The sequence below is a fragment of the Aspergillus tanneri genome (genome assembly GCF_003426965.1).
Source record: "Aspergillus tanneri strain NIH1004 chromosome Unknown AapTan_7_pilon_pilon_pilon, whole genome shotgun sequence".
In the NCBI taxonomy this organism is placed as follows: domain Eukaryota; kingdom Fungi; phylum Ascomycota; class Eurotiomycetes; order Eurotiales; family Aspergillaceae; genus Aspergillus; species Aspergillus tanneri.
The window spans coordinates 2,376,888-2,391,574 of NW_022984634.1; the positions used below are offsets into that span (position 1 = coordinate 2,376,888).

At 50.5% G+C, this 14,687-nt stretch overlaps 4 protein-coding genes across 4 annotated transcripts; 1 reads left to right on the forward strand and 3 right to left on the reverse strand.

The window, feature by feature from the left end:
- Positions 1-674: 674 nt before the first annotated feature.
- ATNIH1004_007374 (uncharacterized protein) lies at positions 675-4,099 on the reverse strand (the record flags this gene model as incomplete). The annotated part of the gene is made up of 6 exons (XM_033571999.1): positions 675-751; positions 819-3,139; positions 3,203-3,431; positions 3,490-3,583; positions 3,649-3,806; positions 3,910-4,099. 6 exons carry the CDS (start codon positions 4,097-4,099, stop codon positions 675-677), a joined length of 3,069 nt encoding a protein of 1,022 aa, XP_033425314.1.
- Positions 4,100-6,110: 2,011 nt separating this feature from the next.
- On the reverse strand, positions 6,111-7,492 carry ATNIH1004_007375 (uncharacterized protein; the record flags this gene model as incomplete). Its single annotated transcript, XM_033572000.1, has 3 exons — positions 6,111-6,940; positions 6,989-7,260; positions 7,341-7,492. The coding sequence occupies 3 exons, from the start codon at positions 7,490-7,492 to the stop codon at positions 6,111-6,113; spliced, it is 1,254 nt and encodes a 417-aa protein (XP_033425315.1).
- Positions 7,493-9,064: 1,572 nt separating this feature from the next.
- On the forward strand, positions 9,065-11,035 carry rlmA (SRF-type transcription factor RlmA; the record flags this gene model as incomplete). The annotated part of the gene is made up of 3 exons (XM_033572001.1): positions 9,065-9,120; positions 9,188-9,344; positions 9,413-11,035. The coding sequence occupies 3 exons, from the start codon at positions 9,065-9,067 to the stop codon at positions 11,033-11,035; spliced, it is 1,836 nt and encodes a 611-aa protein (XP_033425316.1).
- Positions 11,036-12,161: 1,126 nt separating this feature from the next.
- ATNIH1004_007377 (MDR family MFS transporter) lies at positions 12,162-14,258 on the reverse strand (the record flags this gene model as incomplete). Its single annotated transcript, XM_033572002.1, has 5 exons — positions 12,162-13,273; positions 13,338-13,459; positions 13,529-13,839; positions 13,890-13,919; positions 13,992-14,258. The coding sequence occupies 5 exons, from the start codon at positions 14,256-14,258 to the stop codon at positions 12,162-12,164; spliced, it is 1,842 nt and encodes a 613-aa protein (XP_033425317.1).
- Positions 14,259-14,687: the final 429 nt, after the last annotated feature.

Here is a 14,687-nt window from a genome sequence, read left to right on the forward strand (position 1 = left end):
GTGATAATAATAGTATAACTAATATATATCCACACATTATTACTCTTCTTCCCTTAGTTATTTTAGTTGAACTCTAAACTATACACCCGAATCCTGTCTGTCAAAATAGCCAGTTCAATCGATATACCCTCTACAAAGAGAACGAAGAACTGATTAATTATTGATTGGTCTGGTTTACATAGGGAGAGACAACTCAGGTATACTTCATATATTAGGAACAAGCAAAAAGGAAAGTCAAAGTCAATTAGCAAGAGCGAATGGGGAATAAAACGGACAAAGCCGAAGGGACACAGCAGACAGCAGTCAAAACATTAAAAAGCATAAAAAAAAAATAAAAAATAAAAAATAAAAAATAAAAAAGGCACGAAGTAACGAACCAGAAAACCGCACAGAGTGATGATGGCACAATTAGAATTGAAAGATTGCAGCATGATCATCCAGAAATGAGAGGACATCACAGTATATTTGTCAATCCTTGTATTAAGTGCTCCGTACTTTCGGACCCTACGAGGAAGAGATGTATCTCTCCGCACCCAGGCCCACTGAATGAAGAATTAGAAATTGAAGGGAATTCAGGGAATCAGAATAGAAAGGTATTGAACAGATTGGCGGAAATGAAATACAGAGGAAGGCAAGACGGCACTGGTAATGAAAACTGACTAGACTGGACTGCATTAGGTGGAAGAAGCCTGCATGTTGCCGGTCAATTCAGCCACGCGGGCCTTAATCCGAGCTGCACGAGTTTCAAAAGCTGATAACATCATGTTAGTATCATGGATGGCGACTGGATAAATCCAAGTGTGTCCTATTCTACTTACTCTCTTCCTCGCTGGTATCGTCGCTGTTATCCGCTTCATCGGGGCATGTTTCCTTTACTGGAGCCGCATCTTGAGCCCTTTCTGCAGCGTTCTTGCGAATCTGTGCCCAACGATCGAACGAAGGGTTTGTCTGCACAGGAGTGCTAGTCTCGGAACTATCAGCTTTTGGCTCGACGGGCGGCTCAGAGGTTGTCTTCGCTACCGAGTCAGGCTTCTCCGGGTCAGGGAATGAGTCTGACACAGGAGAATCTGCTGGAACAAAAGCCGGTTGGTCCACTAGGGGTCCTTGATCAAACTTCGAGAACTCCTGGTCAGCTGCTGCTTGTTCAGAGGTGTTTACGCGCGAAAGTGCATTGTATTCGGTTTCACGACCACTTCTGCTGTTTTGCCCACCATTGACTCTAGATGCGCTGGGGGTTTTGTGAGAGTGATCCTTTGCCTCATTCTGCTGGGGCCCTGGCTTCTGGGGTACTTGCGGTGCGGCTGCCACCTCCACACTAGTCTCGCGAATCTCGGATGTAGGAGTCGCGGATATAGGCTTTTTCTTCAGCATCGAAGGCCCCTTAGTAGACATGTGGGTGACCGGTTGCTGTGAAGTTATCACTTTACTCTCTAAGGCGGCGCGAGCGTTTGCAACAGTGGACTGGTCGGCGCCAGTCGACTTCATAGGTGGCCTTGATTCAGGGACGTTCTTCTTCTTGACTGTTCCGAATATACCCTTGAACCCCGTATTGCCTTGTTTCTTTTTCAGCTTCCGGCCCGAGTCATCGGTCGAGTCCATTGATTTCTTGGGAAGCGATTCCGTGCCTTCCCTTTCACAGGTGCTGTTATTTCGGCTGCTAGGGGTTTCATCAGCAGCCTCCTTGGACGCCGCAGGTGCTGGGGAGCTAGACTCGGTATCCTTTGGCAAGGGGGGAGGAGGCTGTCGCGTAATTGCGCTTGCTGTCGGCGACGGCGGCAAGCTAGTTTTGTTTTTTGTAGGTTCTTCCGTCTCATCCGCTGGGGCACCTGTTCCTGCGCGGCTGTTGCTCAGATAGGCGGATCGGTACGCATTCTTGTCGTAATTCCTGGCCCATTTCATGGCTTGCGACGCCTCGTTTACGATCCCTGGCTGTAAGGTCATGACCGAATTGGTCTTTGTCGAGTATCTATCATCCGGAATGTTGGCTTTAGATCCATTGGCGGCTTCCTGTTCTCGATGCTTCCTCTGCAGCGCGGCTGCAGCAGCCTGGATGCGGGCATGCTGGTCAGGACCAATGCTGGTCTTGCTCTGCGGGGCCTGATTGTCGGATCGTGCGTATGACTCCTCGAAGGCACTCACCTTCTTGGCCGTGGATTTGCGACGCCCAAGTCTTTTGCGGGTTGAAAATCCAAAGAGGCCTTTCTTTTCGACGATGTGTGCACCGGGCTCGGGATCTGAGGCTGCGCCCTTGACCTGTTCCTCCAGAACTAGCCACTTCGCATCCTTGATGATCGTTTCGAGCAGCGCACATCGCCCAAACACCGCTTTTCGGAGCGGCGACTCCTCACTCGCCAAGCTGCTGATCCACACCCACCAGAAGGAGTCGTCGAGGTCGAACGTAGTGATACTTGCCAGCTCACCCCGCTCCATAGATTCTTCAGTAACCAGGCCGCGCCTATGTGACTGGGAACTCTGGCCCCGGATGGTCGCAATAGGAGGCAGAATCTTGTCTGGTGGAAGCAGCACGGGTGCAATTGGAGACTTGAAGAAGTTGTCATCGCTGAAGCCGGACGACATGAAGTCTGCCCACGACGGGGTAGTGGGACGACCAAGGCCACCTCCACCGGATTGAGGGGCCGACCTCAGTCCGCTTCCGAACTCCCTCCTTGCCGAGGAAGATGCTCTAGCATCGTCTTCAAAGTCATACTCCAGAGAACCTCCAAAGCCGAAGTCCTCGAATCTGGACCAAGATGCCTCCCGAGTTGATGTCGACGGATCCGGTGCAGTGGACTGATTCGTGGACGAGATGGATTTCAACACACGGAGGCATTCGTCGGTCAAAGCGCGCAGGGGGTCTTCGAAATTGGCGAACTCTTGTAGATGTCGGTCACTGTCTCGATACTCAAAGTTCCCTGCGCGGCGCAGAAGAGCAAACGGGGTGGGTGAGACCGTATCGACGATCATGATTACCTTAGTGGTTGAGACCTGAAGAAGGGTGGGCGTCTCAGGTGGGTACTCTGTCGCTTGGAGCAAGGACTGCAAAGCAATTGGAAGGGTGGATATACTGCCCATCTCACGGGACTCGGGAGACATAGAACGCAGATAGGCGAAGAACAAGTGACTAGTTGCGTCCGCAGCACTGGGAACGGAGTTAGTTGGTCATGCTTCTTCGCAGTATATCCGAAGTCACAGGGGCACATACGCCATCCAATTTTTATAGGCGCCTTCAAACCCATTAGCCGTATCCGTATGTTCAAAAGCCCACCAGCCGGCGTATCGGGAGAGCTTTCGGCCTCCAAGACCGTTGGACTTCCCATGGGCCGCGACCGCTGTTAGGAGGTCGAAAAAGTCAAAGATAATTTTGGACCGGGCATCTGAGTCTACGCTGATCGGAATGAACGTCGAGAATGCATCACGGGCAAATTGAGAATCTACTCTAGTTAGTGTACGTGCACGCAATATCCCAGACGCTGTGAACTGGTAAAATACCTTGCTCGCCGACCTTGAACAACTCGTAGGCCTCCCAGGTGACAACTCCTCCGGGGAGTCGTCCCCAGCACCATTTCATCACACTGCAGAGAACCTGGCATTCGAGTTAGCGACATGCAACCTCGCGACGGTGGATGGGTTGAGAAGTATCCTGCTCACCGTGGGGTCCGAAAGGCGTAGCTCTTGCGACAAGGCATCTCCGTTGAGAGGAGAGCCTCTCTCCACGGACTGGTTGAAGTAATTGCGGATAAAGGAACGAGCGGCACTGGAATCCGAGCTGGGACGAAAGGGTAAGAGTAGAAACGGTGTTTGTAGAGCTGTGCAAGCATGCAGATAATGATCAGCATTGTTCGAAGAAAAAGTGTCTCAGATTTCAAAGGGAGGGGATATTGATGTCAAATGCCCCGCAGACAAGCATACCTCGCGATTTCAGTTCCTGAGTACATCCTCTTAGCAGGTCCTGAACCTCCTCCGGGGCCACCTCCGTCCGTTGCCAGGCATCAGTCCATGTAGGTTTTGCAGGACCGGCGTCTTCGACGACCTGGCGTTGGGCGGCCTTTTTCGAAGAATTGGAGTCCTTACTCCGAAAAACACGAGTGAAGAAGGGCATGCTGCTTGAGGGTTCTTCGAATACCCTCCGCTAGCGGACGCGATAGCGATAATCGGTGGGGAATCCGAGAGAGACCGAGTTCACAGGCGGCGTCCAGAAGATTGCGTCTTGTACTGAATTAGTTGGTCTTGGTCTCGCGTGAGACTAAATCGGCTTTAAAATCCAAGAATGGACCGTGCGAGGAAGCAACAGGCCGAGAATCAGGGATATCACAATATAGGAGGGGAAGAGTATATTCGAGTTCGAAAAAAAGAATATAAATAAAAGACAAGAAAAATGAACAGAAAGAAAAGAAAAAAAAAAAGGAGAGTACGGAGTAGGGTACACTACGGTGCGGGAGATAGCGATCCAGGTCTAGAGAACCAACAACTAGCAGAAAAAAATTGACATCCAGGTGGCCAGAGGAGCCTGCAGCCCAGAACGGGGCAGTACGTCTAGCATGCAGCAGCAATGGCCACTGACGATGGTGTGAGAGGGAGCAATGGTCCCTTCAGTTGGCGAGGTAAACAAGCAGGAGAGAGGTGATAACTAAGGGACCAGCAAAGCGAACACAGCGACGGTTGAAAAAAGAAAGATATCCTCACTCACCGAGAAAGCAACAGGGGAGAGAAGAAAAAAAAAACAAAAAAACAAAAAAAAAGGGCAGCAGAAGCCGCCGGAAAATGGTGATAATGAGGATCTACTGGGGTGTGCTCGTTTCAGGGGTGAAATAATAATACGCGTGCAAAACACGCCAGGAGCCATGGTTCTGTGCCGGCGACTTAAACCCACCCGGCACCAATTCCTTCCCTTGGGCCTGGGCTAAACTTCATTTGAGCTGTACATGGCTATTGAAGTGCCCCGGACGCCTCTCTGGTCTTTAGGGGATAATTGCAGGAGGAAGAAGCGCTGCAAGAGACGAAACGAGAAGGTCTCGAATGACATATGCAGAGAGAGAGTCATCGGTACGGGATGGGTAGGTACCGGAACTAAGTTCCTACATACAAAAAGGTACGAGGCGGTCCAGTATCCACAGCGATCCATGTTGGGTATATGAGGATATATGCACGTGACCTTTCCATACATACATCGATACATACAATACCGGCTACCCAACGGATGGGGGTTTCGTGCGTTGGAATGAGTGATTATCCAGATGGTGGCATTGCGTCGCGATGATGTCTTTTTCTGCCCAAAGGATAGGCAGTTCTCCCAAGGCCAGCTGGCCTGGTTGGTTAGATATGACGAGCCATACCTACTCCTACCTACAAAGGCCAGTATCTGCATCCAATCCGACGTGTCGCACCAGAACACAGGTCAAATGGATGCATTCGAGACTGCAGTCGATCACCTTGACTGGTCACGGGTCCCCGGCCAATCAGCCCCATTTCTCGTGAAACCCGAGTGGGTACGGCAAAGACTGCATGATTCCCACCTATGGAGTACTAGTAGTATCCAAGACCGAGAATTAATCTCCCCTCCGTACTATCGTGAATTCGATACGGTTGTCAATTCGTGTGGACATCCGGGCCGTTCGAGTTCAGCTACAGGGTTTCATCGGATAGATCAAGCTCATCCTGCAGGTATATCTATACATACAAAACCGATCATCATTCAAGCCGATCGTGCTCCCATGGAATGTCCCCATCTGGAGAATCCAAAACCTCTTTATTCCTGGATGACGGCCATCTCCTCCAATAACACCAGTAAACACACCCCAGCGATAAGACTAAAATGGCCGTCATGGGCGTCAACCAGGCAGGTAGGCTCGAATCTCTCTTCCCCGGGTTTGTAAACGTGGAAATAATCAGGAAGATCTGCGAGGCTAAAAAGATGTATGCGACCCCGGTCCAGACTCTGAAGACTCGCGGTGGATAGACCGTCCGCTTTCGGATAACGAAGAGACCAAGTACAACGAATAGCTGGACTATCGCCATGGCGTACTGGCCTACATCGAGAAGGAAGTTGTATACGTCTCCTGTGCCTCTGTTAGTCGGAATCGGACAGTCGTGGCTCTTTCTACAGAGAGTTTCTATGGCACGCGCTTACCAAATGGAATGCAAAGGACCATGAGAAAAGAGGACAAAAAGACTAAGCCGAATGCCCCGGCAGGAGTCCCAAAATGCGTCCTGCGGGCAAAAAACGCGGAAAAGGGCAGAATTTCTTCCTCTGCAAATCCCTGGACTACCCGCGACATCGAGAACGATGCCGTCATGATGTTGCCCAAAGAGGACAAGGCTGCAAGCACCGCACTCAGGCATTGCATTTTCTCCCCGAAAACCCGACCAATAAACAATGCAGCGACGGTGACCCCGGTTTGGCTGAGTTCTTCGGGAGTTGCAGCAGCAAAATAGGCTACATTTACCATGAAGTAGAGAACCCCTACGGAGCTCAGTCCCAGAATGCCAGCCACCTTGAGGGTCCGGCGAGGATTTTTAACCTCATCCAACACATAGCCAGCGTTCGACCAGCCCTGATAGCTGGCAAGGACTTTGAAATAGGAAAATGTATAATCCAAAATACTGGAAGAGGCTCCCATGAATGGGTGCCGAAAGCTGGCACCGGGATGCGGTACATTTGGCAAATCGCCGTGGAGGGCCACAAGGCCAGCAAGGATGATAAGAACCAGGACCAGTAGCTTGACCGAAGCTAGGATATTCTGAGGGTTGGGGTTATCATTGATATCACTATAGTAGTACGCTGCGCCACTTACCATCAGTCTAATACCCCAGTTCTTCGTCCCAATATGCATCGCTGCGATGCATGCCATGATGCTAACGGCTATACTGCGCTTGACCCATTCTTTGGCCGTGACCCCGATTGCCAAGAGCACGTTTTCTGCGATGACTACCGTCCCAATGCCTGTATCAGTGGCTCAGTTAGTAGCCTCACTTGGCCTAATGGACATACGGGATTTGGTACCAGTGAAGCCGAGAAAGATAATATGGGTGGCGAAAACTGTGCTCATGAATAAGGGTGGTCGGGGATATGCTGCTTGAAGGTAGACTCGTTCTCCACCGTTACGCGGCATCAGGCTTCCCAGCTCCAGATAAATGAGAAATCCACATAAGGAAAGTAGAAATCCAAACAGCCACAGGACAAGGGCGGCGCCCGCGCTTCCTGTGGATTGCGCAATAGACGATGGCACGGAGAATATGGCAGTGCCAATCATCCGATTCGTGCTGGGTAGAAACAGTTAGATCAGTATAGTAGATCTGCATGACTGCTTGGAGGGGCACCATGTCAAGTACCATTCACCCACATCAAAAATGTTGTGGAGAGAAGACCAAAACGGCGATGAGGGTCTTGGAATCCATGGAAGGCAGTCTCGTCCTCTGGTTGAGCGGCTAACAGGGCTGTTTCGTTCGAGGTATCACTGCTCACTTCATCATGGATGTCTTGACTATGCGGCATGATTGGTTTTGGTATATGTTGACATGGAAGAGACGTGAGATGGAAGGCCTCCAGAGGTGTTGTACAGGGCAAACACCCCTCGAGAGGTATCCGTGATGTGGAGGCGGTCAACAACCCAGTCGTCTCCGGAATGCCTAGAACGCACGGGTCCCGTGATCTACCTCCTTAATACAGATAGGTAGGTACCTGTCTTAATCTCTGTTAGGATACAGTAGGTAGTGAGTGGCTATATATATAGACAGGTTGAGGTGCTTTATCACTTGGTAGTTTGTCGACCGGTCATAGCAAATATCCTCAGAGAGAGTATTACTATAGTAGAAATTCTTCCAAGTATATATTTACTATTTATTCTATATCTACGGAGATACCTACAGTGTAAACCAGAGATCGATCCCGATCGGGTTAGGAGCGGGGCTTCTCAGTCTTTTTGCTGCATTCAAAATGTCGGTAATTGAAGTGTTTTATGGAGTGATAATTCCACCAATAATTCAGGAATGATGACCTAAATAGGATAAATAGATTACATCATTATATGATGCTGTATTTTTTTTTTTTTGCCCCGTGTTTTTTGCTCTATATCTAGAACCATAACTTAAATAAAAAAAAATAAGAAAAATCAATAGTAGGAAAGGAAAACATCGTGCCAGGAACTTAAGAACCAGGCTGAGCATCGGCATGGAATGCTTGGTTCACTCTGCGATATCACCTAAGAATGCAGGTGGGCCTGATTAGAGACACGGAGTACGGAGTAGACAGAAGATAGAAGAAATGGACTCGGCTGGAATCGAACCCAGCTCCTAACAGCCTCAGGCAGAAAATGAGGGTAATCAGTAATTGACAGGGCGGTGCGTGATCTATAAATAGCGGGTGGCGGCTACCCAGCGCCAACGGCGGCAGAGGCACAAGCGACTGTCTCTATCTTTAGAATCTTCTGCATCACCCGCGTGTTTTCCAGTGTTCCATCCACTCACTCTCTTCTCTCATCTCCTGCCATCTCCATCCCAGCCGTTAGACGTTCGGTCCTCCATCGGATCGCCTCTCCACCCCTTCTTTCTTCCTTTTCCCCCAAGGTGGGTGAACTGCTCGCTCCCTCGCAGTTCCTTTGTCCCCTCTCCTCCAGCCCCCCTTGTTCTTCGCCCCGACCGGGCGTCTCGCTCTCTACGCGCCATCTCTAAATCTCATCTCACCTCACCCCTCTCTCTCTTCTCTTCCAGTCACCACCCTCCCTCAGTCCTTTATTCTCTTTCCCTTCCTTGGTCCCCACTGTAACTGAAACCTCCCGAGGGTCTTGAGAAAAAAGGGGTATTTTTTTTTTTTTGTGGCTCGGCCATTTTGAATCTCCAGACGCACAAATTGCCGAAAGATCGAGCGCTTATTCTGCCAACTACAGTCTCTGGCTTTTACGGTAGTTGCATTCCATCGCGTTTCTGGAAGTTCTGTGGCGCGGCGTTATCTGCTTCGGTTGTCACTCGTGGAACGACTCGATTTTCCTCGTTCTCGATCGATCCTGTTCGTGTCCTTTGCGTTTCATCGTCCTTCAGCTCCGTGTGATTCTGTCACACTCTGCCCATAATGGGTCGAAGAAAGATCGAGATCAAGGCGATCAAAGATGATCGCAACCGTTCAGTGTAGGTCTCGAGGTGTTCTCTGTCTCGCTACGGCACTGTTCAAGGGCTAACATGGCCTGTCTCCCAGTACTTTTCTTAAACGGAAGGGTGGTCTCTTCAAGAAGGCACACGAACTTGCTGTCCTATGTTCGGTAGATGTCGCCGTCATCATTTTTGGCCACAACAAGAAGCTCTACGAATTCTCATCATGTGATATGCGTGAAACGCTACATCGATATCAATATGTGTGTTCCTTTCTTCCCCGATATTTCTATAGAGGTTCTTGTCTGCTAATCTCATGGCTTGATTCTAGCTCGGTCCGCCGCATGAGCATAAGGGTCCCGAGGATTTCAACGGCAGGCGAGACGATGATGACGATGACGATGAAGATGGAATGACACCGGCCCCCGAGGATATGCATCCTACACCTCCCCAGAATGCTCCTGCGATGATCCCAGCGCATATCCAAGGCCATCCGGGCTTCCAACACGTCAATCATGCACCATCGGCCTCCCCCCCAATTGCCAATGGCATCCCTTTCAACCCCCGCCATGGCACGCCTCAGCCGCAGGGAGTCTCGAGGCCTTCGTCTAGGAATCATCTTCGCCGAGTAAGCTCGAGTATGGGCAATCAGTCTCACCATGCCACTCCTCCACCCCCACCGCCGTCTCAGAATGGTTTCGCCTACATGCCCAATCCTTCCGTGTACAATCCAAACCTCAGCCAGCAGTCTCAGCGATCCGGCCAGTTTGCACATTACGGCCATCCTCCCGGACCGCAACACCCACATCCACCGCCCCCTCAGCACCAGCAGATGCCTCCGCATTCCTTGCCGCCACACTCGATGCCTCCGCAATCCATTGCCTCACACCATCATACCCCCCCGCCGCACATCCAACATCAACATCCTCATCTCATGGCACCGCAAGCGCCTCCCATGGGTCTTTCACAAGCCCCCCACGCCCCAGTATCGCATGTTGCCCAAGCGTACTTGCCGGAGCAAGGGAGGAACTCGATGCCTCCAACCTTCGCATCGGAGCCACAGCAACCGCCACCACGAACGGTATCGCTACCGGAAGCGCCCCTAGCCGATCAAATTCCGGGGCCCGTAAAAGCGGAGGGTACTCCATCCCCACCGCACCAGCGGTCGCTGTCGTCCAAGTCCCGCAGTATCTTTACGCCGATCGATGATCGTGGTTCTGTTTTAGCCCGCCACTTTGGAGTCGGCCCGCCAACGTCACCAAACTCCCAGCTCAAAGCTGAAGGGTCGCAGGGAGAATTAACCGAAACAAAGCCCGTGAGCCATCCGGTTGTACCGCCGCCGCCTCCCGCTGCAACAGAAACTCCGTCGGCCACCAAGCTTAAACCACCTATACGAACGAATAGTGGCCAATTGCCGAAGCGCCCCCAGCTGAAAGTGCAAATCCCAAGCGAGAACTCCGATCACGGCAGTGCTACGGCGGAATCGTCGTCGCGCGACTCAGCGGGGAATAAGACCCTGACTCCTGCTAAAGCGAACGCTGACGCCGGCCATCCTGGAGTGGTTTTACCTCCACCGTCACCGTCGGCCAGCGCAATCCTCAGCGCGGGGGCTCAAGGGCCTCCAAATCCGTTTGCGAGACCACCACCCCCAGGTGCAACTGCACAGAACAATAATGCGTATAGCAGTAATAACAGTATAGAGACTCCCATGTCCGCCCTCCCTAGCCGCTTTGTCTCCGATGCTCTCCTCCCCTCGCCGTCCAGCTTCTTCCCCGAATGGGGCTTTGGCCGTTCTGGTCCGGACAGTAATATGCTCCCCAGCCCTCTCACATTCCCGACTCCAGCGGTGCAGACGGGGCCTGGCTTTGCGCGAGACGACGAGCAAGACAAAAAACGCAAGAGCCCCGATAGTGGAACCAATACCGACGGAACCATGAAGAAAGCAAAGACGTGACCTGCACAATGTTTCCTAGAATGATAATTATTGTCTCAACTGTGGTGGCATCTGATGGCGTTTTACAGGAAGCCGTGATTTGAATTATTATCATTCCTATTATTTTTATGGGTGGGGAAACTCGAATATGATTGTCTATATCCTTTTTTCTCTTGTTGTTTTCTCCATTGCCTGATTGTATCCTCCCGGTTAAGAGAGGCCTTGTTCTGGTTCTAACCTTTTTCTCATGGCTGTTCCTCTTTGTCAATTTATACCCCCTTACTTTTGAATATATCCATTTTATTCAGGGTCTCCTGCTTGTCATCGATCTACTCTTTCTGTGCCTTGTATGGCTATCTGGCAAAACAAAAGGAACAAGATGTGGAGAAGATTAGATCGGATCTCATCTTCAATCTTTGCCCTCTGGAGATGAAAAACAATCTGTGCTGTTTCTTTATTCTTTTTCCCCCTGGTCACTTTTAGTAGTGATAGCTTCCTGGTGATGGCGTTTCTACTTCTCCCCCAACTCTCCTATTTGTTTCATTATGTATATAGTGATGTTGTATTAGGACTATAATGGTGGTGGTTGCAAATAATATCATTTATATTATACATCTCTTTTTAGCGCCATCTCTAGTAGTGCTGCAGGTATATATACGTTCCGTAGAATATCTGGTTATGATTCAATGATTTGTACATGATGCTGGAGTCATGTACGGCCAGCATTTGTAGTTAAGTAACTAGAGATTTGGATGCTGCGCTAGCAAGCTATGTATAGCGTATGTATGTATACCTGAGTTGCAAATATATGCACTGCAACCAGAACAATAACCCGCTCATCTAAATAGACCCAGAAGAAAAAAGAGTGCACTCAAGCCAGCGGTCCACTGCCTTCCAAGCATTGCTGAGACAGGGCCCATAAAAATATGTCCAATATACACATGTGCATGCTTTCATGTATCGTAATGTCCGGAGATGCGAATTAAAATACCGGAAACTTTTGGTTCTTTTCTGCAGGGTGTCCATAGCACATGACGAGATTGATTAGGTGGGATCGTTATTAAGATTATTTCTTTGTACTGAAGTCAGGAGATCTATCGGAGTCAATGGTAAGACACATGACGAGGAGACAGATCAACAGAGGATATTATACGTCCTCCTTGAGAGGCGTAGGCTTCGATTTGCTTTTCTTAGAGGCCAACACTTCCTGTCTTGCGCGCTCGAGTTCATCGAGACCGGTTTTGGTAATTGTGTGAGCCTGGCTGAGTTCGACGGGCCGGATGAAGAGACTGACCAGGAACCCGAAGCCTGCTATCGCCGTGTAAAAGATCCACATGCGGCTTAAGGTGAAGGTTAAAGCATTCAGGACGACGGTCTTCTGGCCCTCTGGGAGGGACTTGATGAGGTTGCCATGGGAACCAGAGAAGGTCTTTGTTACGGCCCGGGCCATGTCGGCACCTAGGCTGTCGACGAGATGAGGCATCTGCTGCCCAAGAATATTTTGATAAACCACCGTGCCCAGGACGATGGATATGGCGGAGGAGGCTTGGCGGAGGAAGCTGAAGGTGGCCGTAGCAGCAGCAACGTCCGCCCGGTGGATATTGGCCTGTAGGGCAACAAGCGGAGCCTGGAAGTTCGGGCCAGTGCCTATACCGCCAATGATTTGGTAGATGATAATGCGAGGCCACGAGGCGTAGTATTTCAGATCGATCAAGAGGCCATAGCCGAGTGTCATGAGACACATTCCAACAACGATCAGTTCATGGTAGCGACCGGTCAGTTTGATGACGACTCCTACAGCAGCGGAGACAACGGAGAGACTGAGAACCATCGGAAGAACGTAAACTCCGCTCATAATGGGATTGGCGAATAGTACCGTTTGAAAATAGAGCGGAAGGTAGTAGGAGCCCGAGATGAAGACAAAACTGTGACAAAAGCACACGACGAGCACCAGAACATTATGCCAATTCTGGAAGAGACGGACGGGAATCACAGGATACCGAGCGACTTTCCACTCGTTCAGCATGGCCAGGGCCCAGGTCAATATGCCAAAGATAATCAGACAGATAACCGTGGGAGAGTCCCAAGGGTAGCTGACGCCACCGAACTCTAGGCCAAATAGAAACATCAGAGTGCCACCGATCATCAAGAGAACACCCGACCAGTCAATGGATCGCAAACCAGCCAGAAGAGGGGTTTTCCCCGCTTCAATTTTAAGGAAAAGTAGAAGCATGACGAATGAAAAACCACCGATAGGTACTAAATGCGAGGATGTTAGCAATCGAGCACTATCCAAGCTCGGCGCCGAGCCAGTTGGGCTTACAGTTGAGATAAAAGCACCAGCGCCAGGTAACATTGGTGGTGAATGCGCCTCCAATGATTGGGCCGAGAGCACCTGCGATGGCCCACGTCGATCCAAAAAGTCCATAGTACATCGGTCGGTCTCTGGAAATAAATATCATTAGCATTATGCAGGAGAGGAGACACGGTAGAAATGGAAAGGCTTTGACCAACCTAACACTGAATAAGTCAGAGACACAGATGTTTACCAGGACAATGATTCCACCACCGCCGGCACCCTGTATAGCTCGTCCTGCCAGGATCATGGGCAGATTATAGGCGAGAGCACAGACGAGGCTGCCGACGAGGAATATAATGTTAGCAATTAGTAGGATCGGCTTCCTGCCCCAGATATCACTGATTTTACCCCAGAGGGAGACAGATGCGGCGTTCGCCAGCATGTACGACGAAGCCATCCATGAGTATCCACTCTCTTTGGCATGGAAATAGCGAGCCATCGTCGGCATCGCCGTAGAGACAATGGTCTTGAGCAAATCAGCAAGTCTAGAAACCAGTTAGGTGATGAATCACATACCATATCCAAAGCCGCAAGGAACAACACCAGCTAGACAAGCCACATAGTCAGTTACGGCCTTTTGGTTCTGAGGATAGGGAGGTAGAGAAACCGTGGACATACACATAGCGCGGTCATCACGATGATAATCTTCTTCTTCCCCAGCTTGTCCGCTTGGGAGGGGACTCGATCCAGCGGTTCTCCAGACGGGACATTTTCTCCCGGCCCATCGTGATTCTTGGACTCATCTGACGTCGGGTGCTCTGGTGAGGGGGTATGTTTCTCTGACAGTCCTGAGATGCGGACGGATGAAGATTCCGCCTCTACGGGCGAAGTGCCAGTTTCCTGGGACCCGCGAGTTCCGCTGGAGGGATCCTGACGTCCTGACATATTTCTGGGGTTGTTGGAATGTGAGAAAAATCCAATGGACACAACCCGAGAGTGAAGAGACGATGACAGAGAATGGAACTGGGGAAACCAGACATTTTAATTGGATCTGATCTGGACTGGCGGGGCAGATCCGACGCCGCGAAGGGTGGAGGAATCCATGCTAAGAACAGAACTTTATCCGAAGGAACGCGTCTTCGCGTGTCCGAATGGCCGACGCTAGTAGTGGCCCCTCGAGAGGAACATGGACTTGGGGAAAGAAAGGAAAAAGGAGACAAAGAAGGACCCACCGAGTGCTAAATAAGCCTTGCGACTTTCCAGTGGGTGCAGACAAGACAATATGAATAAGAGTTAGTTTCGGACTATTAAACACGGCAGCGGCCGACATGGGGGTTTTCCGGTTGACATGTGCTTGTGGCCTGAGGCCATCGC